Source organism: Amyelois transitella, chromosome 27 (assembly GCF_032362555.1).
Source record: "Amyelois transitella isolate CPQ chromosome 27, ilAmyTran1.1, whole genome shotgun sequence".
In the NCBI taxonomy this organism is placed as follows: Eukaryota; Metazoa; Arthropoda; class Insecta; order Lepidoptera; family Pyralidae; genus Amyelois; species Amyelois transitella.
In genome coordinates, this window is record NC_083530.1 from 5,798,712 (window position 1) to 5,816,704 (window position 17,993).

General features: G+C 33.8%; 1 protein-coding gene across 1 annotated transcript in view; it reads right to left on the bottom strand.

Annotated features, from left to right (window-relative positions):
- Positions 1 to 5,319: 5,319 nt before the first annotated feature.
- LOC106130408 (nephrin) overlaps positions 5,320 to 17,993 on the bottom strand; it is a 348,487-nt gene continuing 335,813 nt past the window's right edge. Inside the window, exons 17-23 of the mRNA XM_060951944.1 lie at positions 16,124 to 16,236; positions 15,080 to 15,263; positions 12,792 to 12,920; positions 12,058 to 12,147; positions 10,628 to 11,019; positions 7,428 to 7,704; positions 5,320 to 6,727 (exon numbers count right to left, since the gene is read on the bottom strand). Of these exons, the coding sequence (XP_060807927.1) occupies positions 6,633 to 6,727; positions 7,428 to 7,704; positions 10,628 to 11,019; positions 12,058 to 12,147; positions 12,792 to 12,920; positions 15,080 to 15,263; positions 16,124 to 16,236 (1,280 nt within the window). The 3' untranslated portion in view covers positions 5,320 to 6,632. The remainder of the gene's footprint in view (positions 6,728 to 7,427; positions 7,705 to 10,627; positions 11,020 to 12,057; positions 12,148 to 12,791; positions 12,921 to 15,079; positions 15,264 to 16,123; positions 16,237 to 17,993) is intronic.

Here is a 17,993-nt window from a genome sequence, read left to right on the forward strand (position 1 = left end):
GCTGGTAGACAGAGCCAACAGTCTTGAAAAGACTGAATTACCACGTTCAGCTACTTGGCTTAAATATAGAATTGAGATTCAAATAGTGGCAGGTTGCTAATCCATCGCCTAAAAAAGAATCTCAAGTTTGTAAGCCTTTCCCTTAGTCGCCATTAACGACATCCATGGGAAACAAATGGTCCTATTCTTTTTTGTATTGGTGCCGGGAACCACACGACACTAAAAACATAGATAACAGGCATAAAACTATAGTTTCCGTAGGATTTAAGAAAAACCTGTATTCATTTGTAAGTGGCGATAAATGGGATCGGACGAAGCTGCTGGTAAGCTAATTTCTTATAATGTAAAAATCCTGTGGATAAGATAGGTTATCAGTTATTTCTAAAACCCAATGGAACAGAAAATTAATGGAGTAACTTTTATTAAAATCCACACGCGAAATTGCCTTTTATTTCTTTAAGGTTAAGAAGATATGTGGTCGGAAGAGCGTTTTCGTGTCGTCTAATAGGATGTTAGGTTGTAATGTATGGAGGGTTTTATAGGAATGTATGGGTTGACATGGAGTAGAAAATATGTGGAGTCGCCATAAGATAAATTTGACCGTATACAAAGCAATCAGGTTTATATTCCTGGGTGCGTAGGGCGGATTTCTGTAATAATAAAATAGAATAGATTTATTTTCAAAATTGGATACAAGGTATCACTTATTGACGTCACATCACTTAAATCTAATTATAACTACTACCGCTTCCAAAGCGCATGTGTAGAAGAATCGGCGGAACAAACTACACTGCAGCATTTTCATCGGACGTCAATATACAAATATAGATCTCTTAAGTCTAAATCATGGACGAATGCACATTGTCTACATTAAAATATATGAATGAATGTAGAACTAGAAATAATTCTGTAATGATGTAAGACAAGAATATTTAATTGAAAATTTTTTATCACGAAAAATGTTACTGCACGTGCTATTAAATTTGTCCCGGAAATATATTTTCGGAATTTCGACACTAGAATAGGACCACTTCATCTTTTTCACTTGGATGTCGTGAAAGGCGACTAAGGAATAGGCTAATAAACTTGGGATACTCCTTTTATTTGGGCTATTAAATTCTTAAAATTACATCATTCAAGCCCTACATCTCAAAGTGGCCTTTCAGTTTATTTAAGACTGCTGTCTCTGTCTGCCCCGCAAGGGACATAGACGTGATTATACGTATGTTCAATTATAGCAAAGTAATACAAATTTCAGCACCCGAAATTTTCTAGTACATACATAGACGTCTATATCCCTTGTGGGGTAGACAGAGCCAACAGTCTTGAAAAGACTGATAGGCGACTCCCAGCTATTTGGCTTAATGACAGAATTGAGATTCAAATAGAGACAGGTTGCTCGCCCATCGCCTAAAAAAAGAATCCCAAGTTTGTAAGCCTATCCCTTAGTCGCCTTTTGCGACACCCATGGGAAAGAGATGGAGTGGTCCTATACTTTTTTGTACTGGTGCCGGGAACCACACGGCACAATTCCTTGTCCACTCCATTAATTTCTATACTCTATGTAATTCGCGACTTGTTTCATGGCTTAGGTGGGCCGTAAACTCTCGAGTTTTGTGACAGGGTTTATTTAGTAAGCCTTTTTAGGGCAAAACCTTGTTTATACTCGTATTCATAATTTTAGCGAAGACTTTCAAGGGTTAGTGATAGCTTTTATTTCACATTTTACCTATGGATGTCGTAAAAGGCGACTAAGAATTGGAATTATTCTAATAGGCTGGCAACCTGTCACTATTGGAATCTCAATTCCATCAGTAAGCCATGTAGTTGGAGGTGGAATTTCAATCTTTGCGTTGGCTCTGTCTTCCCCGTAAGGGGTAGATGTGATTGTATGTACGTACAAAGATACAGACAGACGTTAATTGTTTTGGCTCAGTTGCTCTTTATAAAGATCTCCGTTCCTATTAATATCTTTTAAGTACAGACATCGGTCAGTTACATACATACATATACTCACGTCTATAACCCTTGCGGAGCAGACAGAGCCAACAAACAATCTTGAAAGAATCAGCTGTTTGGCCTAATCATAAATCGAGATTCAAATAGTGACAGGTTGCTAGCCCATAACCTTAAAAAAAGAATCTCAAGTTTATAAGCCTATCCCTTAGGCGCCTTTAACTACATCCACGGGAAAGAGATGGACTGGTCCTATTGGTTTTTTTATTGATGCCGGGTACCACACGGAATTATATGTATCTTTGAATAGAATAGATTTAGTTTCAAAATTGGATACAAGGTATCACTTATTGACGTTACATCACTTAAATCTAATTATAACTACTACCGCTTCCGAAGCGCATGTGTAGAAGAAGCGGCGGAACAAACATAATATGGTTCCAGCTATGTTTTATGCTAGCTGAAGCGATGCTAAGTCTATATTTTGTTGTTGTTTAATTAATTAATTCATTCATTCATATAGTCACGTTTATATCCCTTGCGAGGTAGACAGAGGGTAGAATCCCATACCAATACATATATACTTGTTCTAACAGTCCAAAATTATGTTAAGCCTCAAAATATACTGTTAAAAATAGCTACAAAAAAATTGCACCAAAACACAAAGGTAAGTGATGCCATTTCTTCAATATTTTCGTAAGAGCCCCAGCCGTAAACCTTTTAGGGGATTAAGGGATGAAACGGGGCAAAACTAAATATTTTTACATGTTCCCCTTGGTTCTACAGGAGAAACGATAAAAGCAAATATTATGGTGCCGTGTGGTTCCTAGCACTTAAGAATAGGACCACTCCATGTTTTTAGTGTTGTCGTTGTAAAAGGCGACTAAGGGAATGGCTAATAAACTGGGGATTCTTCTTGTGGGTGATGGGCTATCATTTCACTATTTGAATTTCAAATCCATTTAAGTGAACGTGGTTTCAACAATCTTGTTGGCTCTTTCCACCCCGCAAGGGATATAGATGTAGTTATTTCAGTTTGGCAATAATTTTATTAATGATAACAACAATAACTACGGTTATTTAAGGGTTTTTAATAATTAAAAAAAAAAATAAGTTAGAAATTCACATTTATTATATTCAAATGAATTTTACATCTTATGAAACATAATATTCGCTTAAAATATCACGCCCTCATTGTTATTAAAATGAAAAATGCGCCGCGCAAAAGTAATGGTACAGTCGTCGACATAATTAATTTTGTTATGATATAATGGCAAGATTTGTCAAAGGAACACAAAGTAAAATGTTAGGAAATGAAATGGTACGATACAAATATTTGCATTTAGTTAATATTTATATATAAGGAAATTTAAAAAAAATATACATATTCAACAGATTCAAAAAATGTGATTAATTTTTATATTTTTTTTAATCCTCTGCCTGAGGACAACAAGAAAAATAAATGTGTTTAACATTAACTTTTGCCAAGAAATGATGATCAGAAATTAAAATTTAACTCTTTTTGACATGATTAAAGATTTACAAAATAAATAACATAATTTCTTATTCATTGATATAATTCAGAGAAAACAGTATGTGATATATATATAATAATCTACTAAGATGAATTTTCGTTGTATTTATTTATTGAAGAGCCTACTTCTAGTATTTCAAAATAGTATTATTAATAAAATCTCAATAAATCAAATAACTGATACCTAAAAGACTCAGGATAAATGCGCAATTTTCTATTAATTAAACAAAATACAAATATCTTAGACCAATATCAAAGACCGGACATTATTTATTTTAAATTGTATCACATTAATTTATGACCGTTATACATTATACATCCTAATAAATTCCAAACCTTCAAGCCAAATATTATTTCTCAACAATCCAAATAATTCAACATTTATAATTTATATATTCATTTTACATGTATATTTATTTCACTTTTCAAGTATTTACCCGCTTTTTAAATAATATTTTTAAATTATGATACTTTTGTGTTATATAAATTAAATAAACTCCCATTAGTAAATAAGAAAAATGGAATAATTAAATATTGTTAATGGTTATGTACAATAAGAGACAGAATCTTAAAATTTAAAAAAAAAGTATGGTTCAGAACATGACGTATAAAAAAAGGCGGACAGAGTGTGGCTTAAAAATAGTGAAGCATCGTAATGGCGGTGCAATACGCACGTGTCAGTGACAAAACTTGCTATTCCGTCATCATCATCATCATCATCTGTGCTCATCTATGATATAATGGCGGCCGATTGTCGCACTAGTGATGAGAGTGCGTGATGCGTGTATCGATACAGTGGCCCGTCATAATTGGTGCTTCATTTTGCGGCATAGTAAGACTCCGTCTGCCTTTTCTCCTACGTATATGGTTGGGAATAAACTATTGACTGAAAATGTGTTTTACACTTAAACAATGTTTTATACATTTTTAGTATTATACAAATAAAATTAATACACACATTATTTTAATTTTAAGACACAAAATAACACTTTTAGAGCCTGCGACGAATACACGCATTTTACTTCAAAACAATATTCACCACTTCAGTTTTTTAACATAAAAGCTCGATTTTTCATATTAACAATATGTTATAGATTAAATATATATACAGTTACACTAACGCATACCTTATACTACTTTCGTTACTAGTATGGCAACCTTTTGTAAAACATACTTAACAAATATTATTTACAATATTTACAAAAACATGCGAATTTTCACTTTAGTTTAAACGTTGTCTGCTTGCGCGCTTGTAAAGATGTAAATTTAATTATAATAATTTTTCAATTCGAACCAGCAGTTCCTGAGATTAGCGCGTTCAAACAAACAAACAAACAAACTCTTCAGCTTTTTAATAGATGCAAGGGCTAATGTACTTGGACAACTTAAAAAGAAAACTTTAATTATGTTTAATTAAAAAAACAAACGCACAGCAGACTCCAACAATTGTATTATTTAAATCTAAGAGCATTTGTGACATTTTTACATTACAAATTCAGTCTTATACACCCATTGGGACTACGGGATGCAATTTGTGTTCTACCATTCACTATTCATAAATTGACCATTACTTTCTTAAAACTAACGCTGGAAACACTAAAACTTGACAATTAAATTTTGTTTTTTACGCTGTTATTTTCTATTTGTACGCTCGCCATAAAATAAGATATTATAATAAAATAAATGATGAAAAAAAAAAAATGTTGAAATAATCAACATGTTGATTGATAAGAAGAAAATTAAACACTTTTAATTCAAAATCAAGCAATTTATTTTAATTAATATATTTAAGATTTTATTTGATTCAATAAAAAAGTTTATTTTTCTTTTGATATTGTATGTTCATTAGTCAAATTTTTCCAGTAAAATGTAAACATAGTAGTAGTCTGAGGAAAGATATTTAATTACAAAACGAAGTCTATACCTAAGTAGTCTCTATCGCTATAATTACTCGTATATAAATGGAAATTCAGTTAGCAAGCCGTGGTACATGTTTGGACAGGCAACTGATTGCCTCCTGCTCTGTCCACAATCCATATTCATAAAATGGATTACATACATACACATGGTCACGTTTATATCCCTTGCGGGGTAGACAGAGAACAGTCTTGAAAAGACTGATTGGCCACGCTTAGCTTTTTGGTCTAATGATAGAATTGAGATTCAAATAGTGACAGGTTGCTAGCCCATCGCCTAAAATAGGATCCCAAGTTGGTAAACCTAAAAAAAATGGTTAAGGGTGGACAACCCTTATCACTAAGGGGGATGAAAAATATATGTTGGCCGATTCTCAGACCTACTCAATATGCTCACAAAATTTGATGAGAATCCATCAAGCCGTTTCAGAGGAGTACGGAAACGAACATTGTGACACGAGAATTTTATATATTATAAGATTCTCGTGTCGCACTTTTTAAGATTTACTAGCATTTTAAGAAATTACGCTAGTTGTCAAAAATTAAAATGAGAAGTAAACTTGTCGTACCCACAATTAATATACATACATCTAAGAAAAAATGTGTTATATATTTTGAAATAATTTAAATAGTTTTAGTGTTTCTAGCGTTTCCAATTCTAATTTACAAATTATTATTGATATATGTAGATAAAACAATATTTATTGAATGGCAGTGATTCAGACACGCTTTGATTATGTTACCTATTTATCATTTTCCCTATTGATTGATTCAAGAAAAAAAATTATGAAAAAAAACATTGATCATAAAAAAATTACATTTAAAAAATAGGGACACATTCTCAAATTTGTTAATACCTAGTAATGTAATTACGTGATTTATTAATTTATTATGATCAGTTTTGTTCATGACGGACGGGTCATATTAATGGTACAAATTAACTGAAAGTCACACTTATAAAATTACAACATTTGTTTTTTTAATTTTCGATCCCATAAGATTGTAAAGAATATTTTTTTTTCGTAAATGTCTGATTGAAAAGAGATTGAACCAAAAAAAATCCAATCCAAACATTTTTTTCGTTCTCAAATTTCTATTTTGTATTTTGCCTTCCAGATATTATGTACTTCCGTGCTCCAAACTCACTTTTAACTTCTAATGTCAATGTCAAAATTTTAACTGTCAATGTCAAAAGCACAAAGCCGCACTCACATTGTGTATACACTTTAACTCTCCTGGTTCACTTTGATGTGATCTAAATTCGTTTCTGTTGCTTTTGTAGAACTCGTTTTAGCTTCACATGCTTGATGAGACGAGTTTCCTGTAAATGAAATAAAATGTTAGAGTATTTCGCCAGGGGCATTCCCTCCCGTGGGAAGTCTTGGGAAATTCCTGAGGAGGAAGCTAAAGTTTCTCAGAAAAGATTTGCCCATCCCTATGCCAAATTATAACAAAACAGTAGGGTAGTTTGTGAAAAATACACAGGTTCAAATCCCACTTCAGCCATGTAACAATGACTATTTTTAAAGTTATGTACATTAGTTTTAATACTTACTGATGCTATTACGGTGAGGGGCAACATCGTGAGCAAATCTGCACATTCAGGTAACTAGATGTGTAACCATGATCGATTTAATATGGGTCAGGTTTACCTGCAAAGGTTGCGAATGTCAGATAGGAGTCGCTTCGTGTAAAAACCTGACTCACCCAATCCTGGATCCATGATCAAAAGCTCCTCTTTAGAGAGGTGAAGATGCAACCGGGACTATAGACAGGAGGAAGAAGAGTAGAGAGGTAGTTTGTGAAAAATATTGAAGAAGAATCTTAAGTTTATTAACCTTAGTCACCTTAACGACATCCATGGGTAAGAAGCGAAGTGGTCTTATTCTAAAGTGCAGAGAACAACACGGCATATTTATATTATTATTTTTATAAATAGTTTAATTATTAGCTTTATAATCTATTTGTTAAAATAATTAATTTATTATTATTAGCTTTATAATCTATTTGTTAAAACTTACCATTAACCCTAGAGGGTTTTAAATGAGGTAACGTATTCGTAGGCCTTTCTAGAACGTTCTTATTGTAATACACACTATTATCTGTGTTGAATCTAACGGGTGGAGAATTTGAACAACTCCTCGAGTCCATAACCAAAGACCTAGGTTCCAAGTGATACCTGTGTTCCAGGTCTGGCATTTGGGCTAGATTTAGTGGGTTCCTGTTTGGGTTACTGTAGAGGGCTGGTGGTGGGGGTGTGGAGTACATTTCCGGCGGCATCAGCTGTTCGGCTGGTAACTGAAAATGGTGGACATGTTAATTTTTTGATAAATAAATAAAAACTTAAATCAAATCTAGCTGTCCTGGCAAACGTTGTTTTGCCATATAAACAATTTTTAAGTAATTTCTAGTTAAAAAAAGGGCGGACAACAATTATCACTAAGGGATATGATAATAGACGTTGACCGTTTCTCAGACCTACTCAATATGCTCACAAAATTTCATGAGAATCGGTCATTCCGTTTCGGAGGAGTACGGGAACGAACATTGTGACACAAGAACTTTGTATATAAGAAGCTGTGCCCGCGACTTCGTGCGCGTGGTATAGTTATTTTGGGAATCATTGAAGCTCTCAAGGATGACTAATTTTCCCATTTTTTTCTCATATTCCATTATTTCTTTGCTCCTTATAGTTGCAGCGTGATGTTATAAAGCCTAAAGCCTTCCTCGATAAATGGTCTATTCAATGCAAAAAGATTTTTTCATTTCGAACCAGTAGTTTCTGTGATTAGCGCGTTCAAACAAACTTTCAGCTTTATAATATTAGTATTGATAATTACAAACAACAATAAAAAAATTTTTCCTCTTTATAACAAAAATCGGATATTACAAGAAAACTTCAAAAAAAAAATTATATTGTTAAACCAAAACGCTGAGCAGGTTAAATAACTCGAAAATTTTCAACGTTCAAACATTTACACGGCTCCTGTATAGTGGAGCCGGAATAACCGATGCGATGCTGAAAATTTTGAGGTCGGCGAGGTGGGAGTTGTGAAATAATTTGTTAGGAAGGTTAATGAAAAACTAAAGAATATACGGAAATTGATTTAAATATACTATTTTAGTGTCGTGTGGTCCCCGGCACCATTACAAAAAAAAAATAGGACTACTCCATCTCTTTCCCATCGATGTCTTAAAAGGCGACTAAGGGTTAGGCTTATAAACTTGGAATTCCTCTTTTAGGCAATGGGCTAGCAACCTGTCACTATCTGAATCTCAATTCTAACACTAAGCCAAACAGCTGAGCGTAGACTATCAGTCTTTTCAAGACTGGTGGCTCTATCAACCCCGCTAGGGATATAGATGTGGTCATATGTATGTATGTATACTATTTTATTTCATTGAGGTGAAGCTGTTGTTTTGAATATTTATTTTTGTTAATTGTGTGAAATTTTTCTTTGGAATTAAACATTAATAATACCTACGAAATTGAGCAAGCTCTGAAGTTAGCTCAAAATTTAGTAATAGGATTCTAAAAATTTATTTTTTAATTTTTATCTGTTGTTTAAATACAGTTTTAAAGTACAAAGAACGGATTTAATGCTAAAAGCATTATCTAACAATACTTGTGTTTGAAATAAAATTTAATTATGATTTTATTCTATTCCTTGGAAATTTCCAAAAATAAAACCGGCCAAGTATGGAAACAAAACTAAAACACAGTTCTCAATACAAGAATACAATTTCATATACACTTACCTTAAACTTAAGATAAGACAAAAATAATTTATCTGGCTGTATCAAAATATCATCCGAAAAGTTAAGAGATTATTTATTAAAAAAAAAAATTCTCATTGTAAATTTAAGTTTATTTGTTCAAAAAAAAAAAAACAAATTTTTTATCTTTGTACTAAAAATATGGATGGAGAGTGCCTTTTTTATTATTACTAAACGACTTTACAACTTGTTAAATCGTTTCTAATTAATAAGAACGGTAGCAAAGCAGCATGAATTTGAAATATTTAATTTCTCGCTGGTATAATAATTTTTCATACGGTCAATTTTCATAAAAGGCACACCCGCAAGACAAAAGCAAATATTTTTTCAGCAAAGAAAACAACGTTTTTATACGTAGACCTTTATTCTGTTATATTTTGAGAATTTTCAATTTTATGCGCTCATTCTCTCGGTCTTATCATTTATTATTCATTCATATGATCACGTCTGCAACCCTTGCGAGGTAGACAGAGCCAGCAGTCCTGAAAAGACTGATAGGCCACGTTCAGCTATCGGGCTTAATGATAGAATTGAGATTCAAACAGTGACAGGTGGCTAGTCCATCGCCAAAAAGTAGTATCCAAGCCTATCCCTTAGTCGCCTTTCACGACATCCATGGGAAAGAGATGGAGTGGTCCTATTCTTTTTTATATTGGTGCCGGGAACCACACGGCTCTTCTTTCTGTCCATTTTTAACTATGTACGTTTATTTCTGTGTTATAGAGATATGTGTTAAAAAGTATAATATTAAGACTAGATTTAAGGTTTATTGTTACTTTTTATGACAAACTTTTCTTCCTGTTTTTGGTATTTTGTTTTTTTTTTTTATGAAATTTGAATGATCATAATTAGACAGAGCCTTTATACGCTGCTTATTTAAAATATACGAGTATGTTTATAATTCCGACGCCTTCAAATGTGTTAACAGAAACTACCTAAATACTTAAGACCTACATCGTAACCATATATATATATATATAAGGAATAAATGATTATGATTATGTTTATAAAAAATGTTTGTGCTGTCCTTTTTCTTGAATTAATAATTAATCGTTCTTTTGGTAATCGTTACATCAATTTATTTTTGTTTTGTGTATAAAGTAACATATGGATAGACTACAACCATATACATTTTTTTACGTTGTTGACTGTACTATTCATATCTTAAAACAATAACCAAAATAAAAAAAACAAAATATGACTATTCATTTTTTTAAGTTAAATTTGTTTTTAATACATATGACAAAAGGTGAAGAGTTATAAATGTGGATGAAGCGAAAGAAGTATGCAAGGATCGTGGCTAGTGGAAAGAAGTAGTCTCTGCCTACCCCACCGGGAAACAGGTATATGTATGTATGTACTGTGCCTATGTAAGAAAACACAAAAAAAAAAACAACACTAAAATAATTTACTGCGTAATTACAATATAAATATTTATACTCACCAACCCACTAGTATTTAAAGGCAAAGCATTTTTATACTTCAACCAATCTTCGTATACTTTGTCATACTGCTGTCTATGGCAATCATTTGGGCCAACATTTGGCATATGCAGACTGCTCATTGGCCCCAAACTTTGTATGCTTGGTCCAAGGTTGGGCATTGGCGTCAAATTCCCTTGGTACATCGGGCGAACCCTATAATCCCTCACTTGTATATATTGGTTACAAGTGTCTATGCTGTGGTCATAAAATCGATCGTTGTGACTCATTTCGTATTTTTCTGTCGGTGTTTTTGATATTAAAGGTCTAATTGAACTATAATCTGTTGTAGAAGACTTGTTTGAGCAGCTGTCGCTTATTTTTCCATCTAGCGGTATTATGTCAGGGTTTTTATCTGCAAAAATAAGAGGTGTAATTAAAAATATAAATGCTGCCTTAATTCCAAGGGATTATAAGCTTAAGTAACGTTAGATAACTCTAGGTTTAGGAATATGAAATTTGTAACTAAATTTACTTCATTAACCTTTATACCAAAAGCCTTATTTTTTCAGCCAGTCATATTAATTTTTAAGAAAAGAATAGGTTTATTTTCAAAATTGGATACAAGGTATCACTTATTGACGTCACATCACTCAAATCTAAATCTTTGAGGAATGCCCATTGTCTACATTAAAAAATGTATGAATGAATGAATGTAAAACTCATGATTTCAATACGAATATTTCGTCAAATGAATAAAGATAAAATACGATTATTTCTAAAATTAGGAAACATTGGAGTATTTGAAAAAAAATGGGGAAAATTATTTATCCTCGAGGGCTTCAATGATGCCCAAAATAACTATTCCACGCGGACGAAGTCGCGGGTACAGCTAGTATGTATATACAAGGATGGGCAGTAAATATAAGACTTGTCAAACATACTTTGCTAGCTGAGCCGTGCGGACATTCAAGGTGATTTACACAACATAACATATAATCACGTCTATATCCCCTGCGGAGTAGACAAAGCCAACTTTCATCAAAAGACTGAAAGACGGCAAAAGGTGGCCTTATCATATTGTAGCTGTGCCTGCGACTTAGTCCGCGTGGAATAGTTATTTTGGGCATCATTGAACCCCTAAAGGATGAATAATTTACCCCGTTTTTTCACATTTTCCATTATTTCTTCGCTCCTAATAGTTGCAGTGTGATGTTATATAGTCTAAATTTTTCAATTCGAATCAGTGCTTCCTGATATTAACCCGTTCATACAAACAAACAAACACTTCAGCTATATAACATTAGTATAGATGTAATAAATTTCAGGCAACCTTTTGGAGTTTGTTTACAGAAAAAAAATGTGTGAGGTTCTTAATCTTGCGCGGATATTGCTCACTAGCTAAATTGTTGCTTCTACCCACAAAAATTTAAATGTTCAGCCGCCATCTTACCCAAACTGTCAACACTCTCTGATTCCTTGGTGCCTGTCAGCGGAATGTTGGAGGTTTCATCCTGCTGCCTTTTATTTTTCTCATTTTTATCTGGAGCAAAAGTAATAATTTCATTATCATCACACGTGTTTTTTATGAGGGTAGATTGAGGTTTAGAACTCCACTTGTCAGTAATGCTAGATCTTCTTTTAGAATAGAATAGAATAGATTTATTTTCAAAATTGGATACAAGGTATCATTTATTGACTACTACTAGGATTAAGTCCCGGTTGCATCCTCACCACTCTGGAGAGGAGCCCGGGGTGTGCCTTTGACCATGGATTCTAAATCTGTCGAGTCAGGTTTTACACGAAGCGAAGAAGATTGTTTTGGTATTATTTTAATTTAAGCGGGCACTGGTCACATACATACATACAGATGATCACGTCTATATCCCGAGCGGGGTAGACAGAGCCACCAGTACTGAAAAGACCACACTCAGCTGTTTGGCTTAGTGACAGAATTAAGATTCAAATAGTGACAAGACAAAAGAAGAACCACAAGTTTATAAGCCTATCCCTTAGTCGCCTTTCACGACATCCATGGGAAAGAGATGGAGTGGTCCTATTCTTTTTTTTCTAATGGAGCCGAGAGCCACACGGTCACATTTGTTAAAATGGTACTCTTACTATATTAAACTTGTATCTTTTAGTAATTTCATCTTCAAACAATTGTAAATTAAAAGTAACACTTACTGTCCTTTTTGTTGCAGTATTTGCAGCAGAATACGACAGCGGAGACAGCTGTCATTGCTGCGATGACTCCCACCGCCCCCAGCACGATAATCAGCACTGTCGTTAGCTCAACTTTCACGGGCACTTGAGCTGGGCAAAGAGAATTCATTCATTCATTCATATGGTCAGGCACTTGAGCTGGGCAAAGAGAATTCATTCATTCATATGGTCAGGCACTTGAGCTGGGCAAAGAGAATTCATTCATTCATATAGTCAGGCACTTGAGCTGGGCAAAGAGAATTCATTCATTCATTCATATAGTCACGTTTATATCCCTTGCGGGGTAGACAGAGCCTTGAAGAAACTGATAGGCCCCGTTCAGCTGTTTGGCTTAATGATACAATTGAGATTCAAATAGTGACATCGCCTAAAAGAAAAATCCCATGTTTAAAGCCTATCCTTTAGTCTCCTTTTACGACATCCACGGGAACGAGATGGAGTGGTCCCATTTACGCGGGAGGAGCTGCGGGTAAAATCTATTTAAAACATACTTTAATTTTTTTAGCTATTAATAAAATAAATCTATACAAGCTGAAGAATTTGTTTGTTTGTTTGTAACTACTACCATTTAACGAGGAAGGCTTTAGGCTATATAAAATCACGCTGCAACTATAAGGAGCAAAGAAATAATGGAATATGAGAAAAAAAAGAGGAAAATTATTCATCCTTGAGAGCTTTAATGATGCCCAAAATAACTATAGGTACCACGCGGACGAAGTCGCAAGCACAGCTAGTATTTATATAAAGTCTACAGCGCATATTGACATTAAAATATACTTAAATGTTTTCAAAAGCTACTGAACCCGTTTTAATGTCCATACTTGGCCCCGAGGAACGTTTAGCACAACATTGCCGTCCTTTTAAAATGTCTCGGCTATGTCCGGTAATATATCTTGAGAAACAAGCGTAAAATGCATCGTATACAACCTGGATCGGGGGTCAAAATGGCCGCCATGACACGTTAAAGCAGACATTCATTTCGTTGAATTTTCGCTCGGTAAATACTGATCGATGTTAAACTCTATAAAATTTTACTCAGTTACTTTTTGAGAAGATTTATGGTTTAGGATTAATCTGATGGAATCCAAATATGAAGGTATTACAGAAAATACAGTTTAACGATGGAATAGAGATTCATAGATAGTCAGAAGTTTATAGCCCATCGCTCAAGAGAAGAATCCAAGGTTTATTAGCGAAGCAGATATCATACAATATGCAACTTTTCTGCATTTTTCCCAGAATTTTTGTAAATATTTAGCCTACATTTAATAAATAGGGTATTTTTTTTAAATTTTCACTTGTGGAATAAAAATATTTCAGTTATTTGGTATGTAGGTACATAAATTTAAGCATTACCGATTTCAACATAATTATCCTTTAAATTATATAATGTTTTTCCTGAAAGGAATAACTCCATTTTATTCGATTTACGAATTCAAAAACATAATTTTCCGCGTTGAAAATGGCGGTATGCCCTAATAAATCATAGGTCGCAGAGAATAAAGTGCTAATTTGATTGTTTTGCCAATGACAAAGTATCTCCCATTTGGCATTCTATAAAAGAATGTAACAGGAAAGAAAAAAACTTCGAGAAAAGTTGCCAGTATTAAGACGTGACTTTGAATATGAAGTTGGGAAATTGAAATGAATTATTTAAAAATTCAAATTTTCGAACAATGGTTTGTAAAAGAAAGTCGCAAAGTTTGATTGGTTACACAGATATTTTGTATACTGAAGGCCAAGGAGATTGTTAAGCTGATGTAATATTTATACATTCCAATTTCAAAAAAATAAAAATAATGCAAGTTCCTAGTTGATTCAGTGTGTTACATGCTTAATGTTGACAGGAAAAGGGCAGAGAAGCGAATGGAAATCTATAGTAATATTATAAAGCTGAAGAGTTTGTTTGTTTGAACGCGCTAATCTCAAAAACTACTGATTCAAATTGAAATATTCTTTTTGTGTTGATTAGACCATTAATCGAGGAAGGATCACGCTGTAACTATTAGAACTAGAAAGAAACTAAAAAAATGATTCATCCTTGAAGGCTTCAATGATGCCCAAAACAATTATTTCACGCGGACGAAGTCGCGGGCATAGCTAGTTATTGAATAACATAATAAAAGAGTCAATTCTTTCTTACAGACCACAAGAGATATAAACGTGACAATATGTTTGTATGTGGAGCTAAATTTCTCGTTATTTGTAGATGGCTTTGAATTCACATCTGCGGGTAATTTTAAACTTACCAGTATGCCTCTGAGGGTATTTCAACAAACTCGACGTCAGAGTGAGAGGTTCGCTCGCTCCCTTCTTGTTGAAGGCTCTCACTGAAACAGCCAGTGCGTTGCTAGCTGTTAATCCTGACACTTCAAACTCTGGCTCGTCACACGTCACGTTGCGCAGGAGCAGGCCAGTTGTCATGTCGAATACCTGGAGGATGGAGCTTTAGATGTAATATAGTTGCTTATGTTGTTATAATAGTATAGTTGCCGTGTGATTCCCGGTACCAATACAAAAAAGAATAGGATCACTCCATCTCAATCCTATGGATGTCGTAAAAGGCGACTGAGGGATAGGCTTACAAATTTGGCATTTTTTTTTAGGCGATGGGCTAGCAACCTGTCACTATTTGAATCTCAATTCTATCATTAAGCCAAATAGCTGAACGTGGCCATTCAGTCTTTTCAAGACTGTCGGCTCTGTCTACCCCGCAAGGGATATAGACGTGACCATATGTATGTGTATAGTTGCTTATCGTGTGTACAAGTGGCCAACATTGGTATCAGGTTGCCTAAAGACATGTATTTATGAATTCCAGCGATGAGAGTCCGGACCAATGGCTTGGCAAAGACGGTCTCTGTGGCGCAGCGGTAGTGCGCTTGACTGTGATACCGGGGGTTCTGGATTCAAATCCCGGCCAGGGTCTGATGAGAAATTAACTTTTTCTAATAGGCCTTGGTGTTAGATGTTTGTTTGTTTGTTTGTTTGTAATATCTGTATTGCATAGCAATTTACACAGTTACAAGAAAATAGTATTACATAGATGTTTATCTTTAACTTTTAAAAATCTATAGTTAACATCAAAATCAATATTTATTCACATTAATAGTAACAGAGTGAATTGCTATAATATACGGATTGACGAATTTTCCCACGGAACTCTAAGAAGAACTAAAAAAAATTCTACACGAAAATTAACTGCAATGCCATTAAACATTAACAGCTTACATTATCTGTGGCAGAATAATAGCTGTCACTGTCAAAGTAGAACTGTATAATCTGTGATATACCTGAAGCAGGAAAGCCTGCTTTATACCCCCGTCGTGGCCCGGAGTGCAGTTGAGGGTTAAAGAGTCATATGTCACGTTTGTAATCTCACAGGCTTTCGGAGTTGACGGCTTGTCTGTAAAAAACATGCAATGTTCAGCTGATAGTCCTTGGAAGTCTAGACAGAAAATAATAAAAACTATATTATAAAATTTGGAAATGGAAAAGCTTTGAAATTTTTTGCGTGCGCCCATAAAGAGATGGTTTTTAATTCTGTGTTTTACAATTATTTATTACAAGATGATTATTCTGCTAACCAAAGCATTAGCAAAATTTGGAAATAATTGGACCTTGAACATAATGGAACAATTACAGCGACGTATGATATGGAAAATGTACGATCCTGTAACCTCGTCAAATCTCCTAAGTGAGGCGGCTGAGCTAAGGCTCTTAAGCCCTAGCTGAAACCTATATTCACTAGTTTCCTTCCACACAAAAGTTGACTGGAAGAGAGTGTATGATCGACTTAGTATATAAAGAGTTTTATCGACTCGATATAAACTCGATATAATATCGACGACATAAACTCTTTATATATTATACTAATATCTAATATCTTTATATATATATACTAATATATAAAGAGTTTATGTCTAACTAAAGATGCAATTGAAACAGATAGTGTTATTGATAATGCTAACTAATTTTAAACATACATTAACGACCCGCCCCGGCTTCGCACGGTCAGTATACAATGTGTAACGGAAAGGGGGTTATCATATTGAGTACATCAAACGAGTTACCGGTAACAAACAGCCTGGTGCCACGCAAAACCCTAAAATTAAATTTTTTATTTTGAAATTTTTATTTTTTACAGCCGATTTTATTTTATTTTATGTTATTTTATTAAAACTTGCACAACACTACAGCAGTAAACAGCTGTGAGGTCAATAGCATCTTAACGATCACACGCATTGGCCCGCTGGCCTAATGTCGACGCCACCCGTCTGTACTCCTGGTACTTTAAAATAGTATTTTAGAGCCAGGGTTCCGGATATTTTTTTTTTTTTGTTTTTCTTAACTAAGTGTTCCTGCTTTTTTCTTTACTTTTTACTATTTAGCTGACGAGTCCCACCTGCGAAACTTGATTTTTTACTTTATCTCATTAAAATAACAACTTTACACTGAAGGCTGTTTGAATATCAGTGTTTCATATGACTCTTCAATCTCATGGCAAAAAAGAAAACTGACTAACAGTTTCTCATCAATTATTTTAGCAGATTAATTGTAGCAACTAAAATACCGGACTGGCGTTTTTACAGTAATAAAGTAAAAGTAAAACAACGAACTAAGCGTACTGAATAATATCAATGTAGTAGTTACCAGAGAACGTGTTTGTAACATTATGAAAAACTTAAATATGAAAGAAATATTTTTTAAAGAAATAATAATTAAAAAGAGAAATAATCAAACTATCATTGAATCACAAAATCCGAGCAAACTATTGTTGTTGGTTTTAACTAAAATTTTCCAAATGAACCCTGAAATAGGCGTGACTTTTCTTTGCAAGGAGCAAAGAGCAAGGTCGATTAATAATGTATTAAAATGGTTCCGGATATTTTAAGAAATTTTCTATTACGAACGAAATTCTTTTTCATATTTTAAGAAGCCGATTAACGAATATCGTCATAAATTAATAAAACTATTACTAATGATCTAGTACTTAAATGACGTTTACATAGGTTGTTAAAAGTCCGGGAAGAAAGAAATGTTCGTGAAGGGAAACATGTTTTCTTTTAAGTCTCTGATCCTTGCGGACGTCAGACGGCAGTCTCTCTGCGTCATCTGCATCAACAACACTGCTCTTTTTTGCATCATGGGTAAAAACATCTC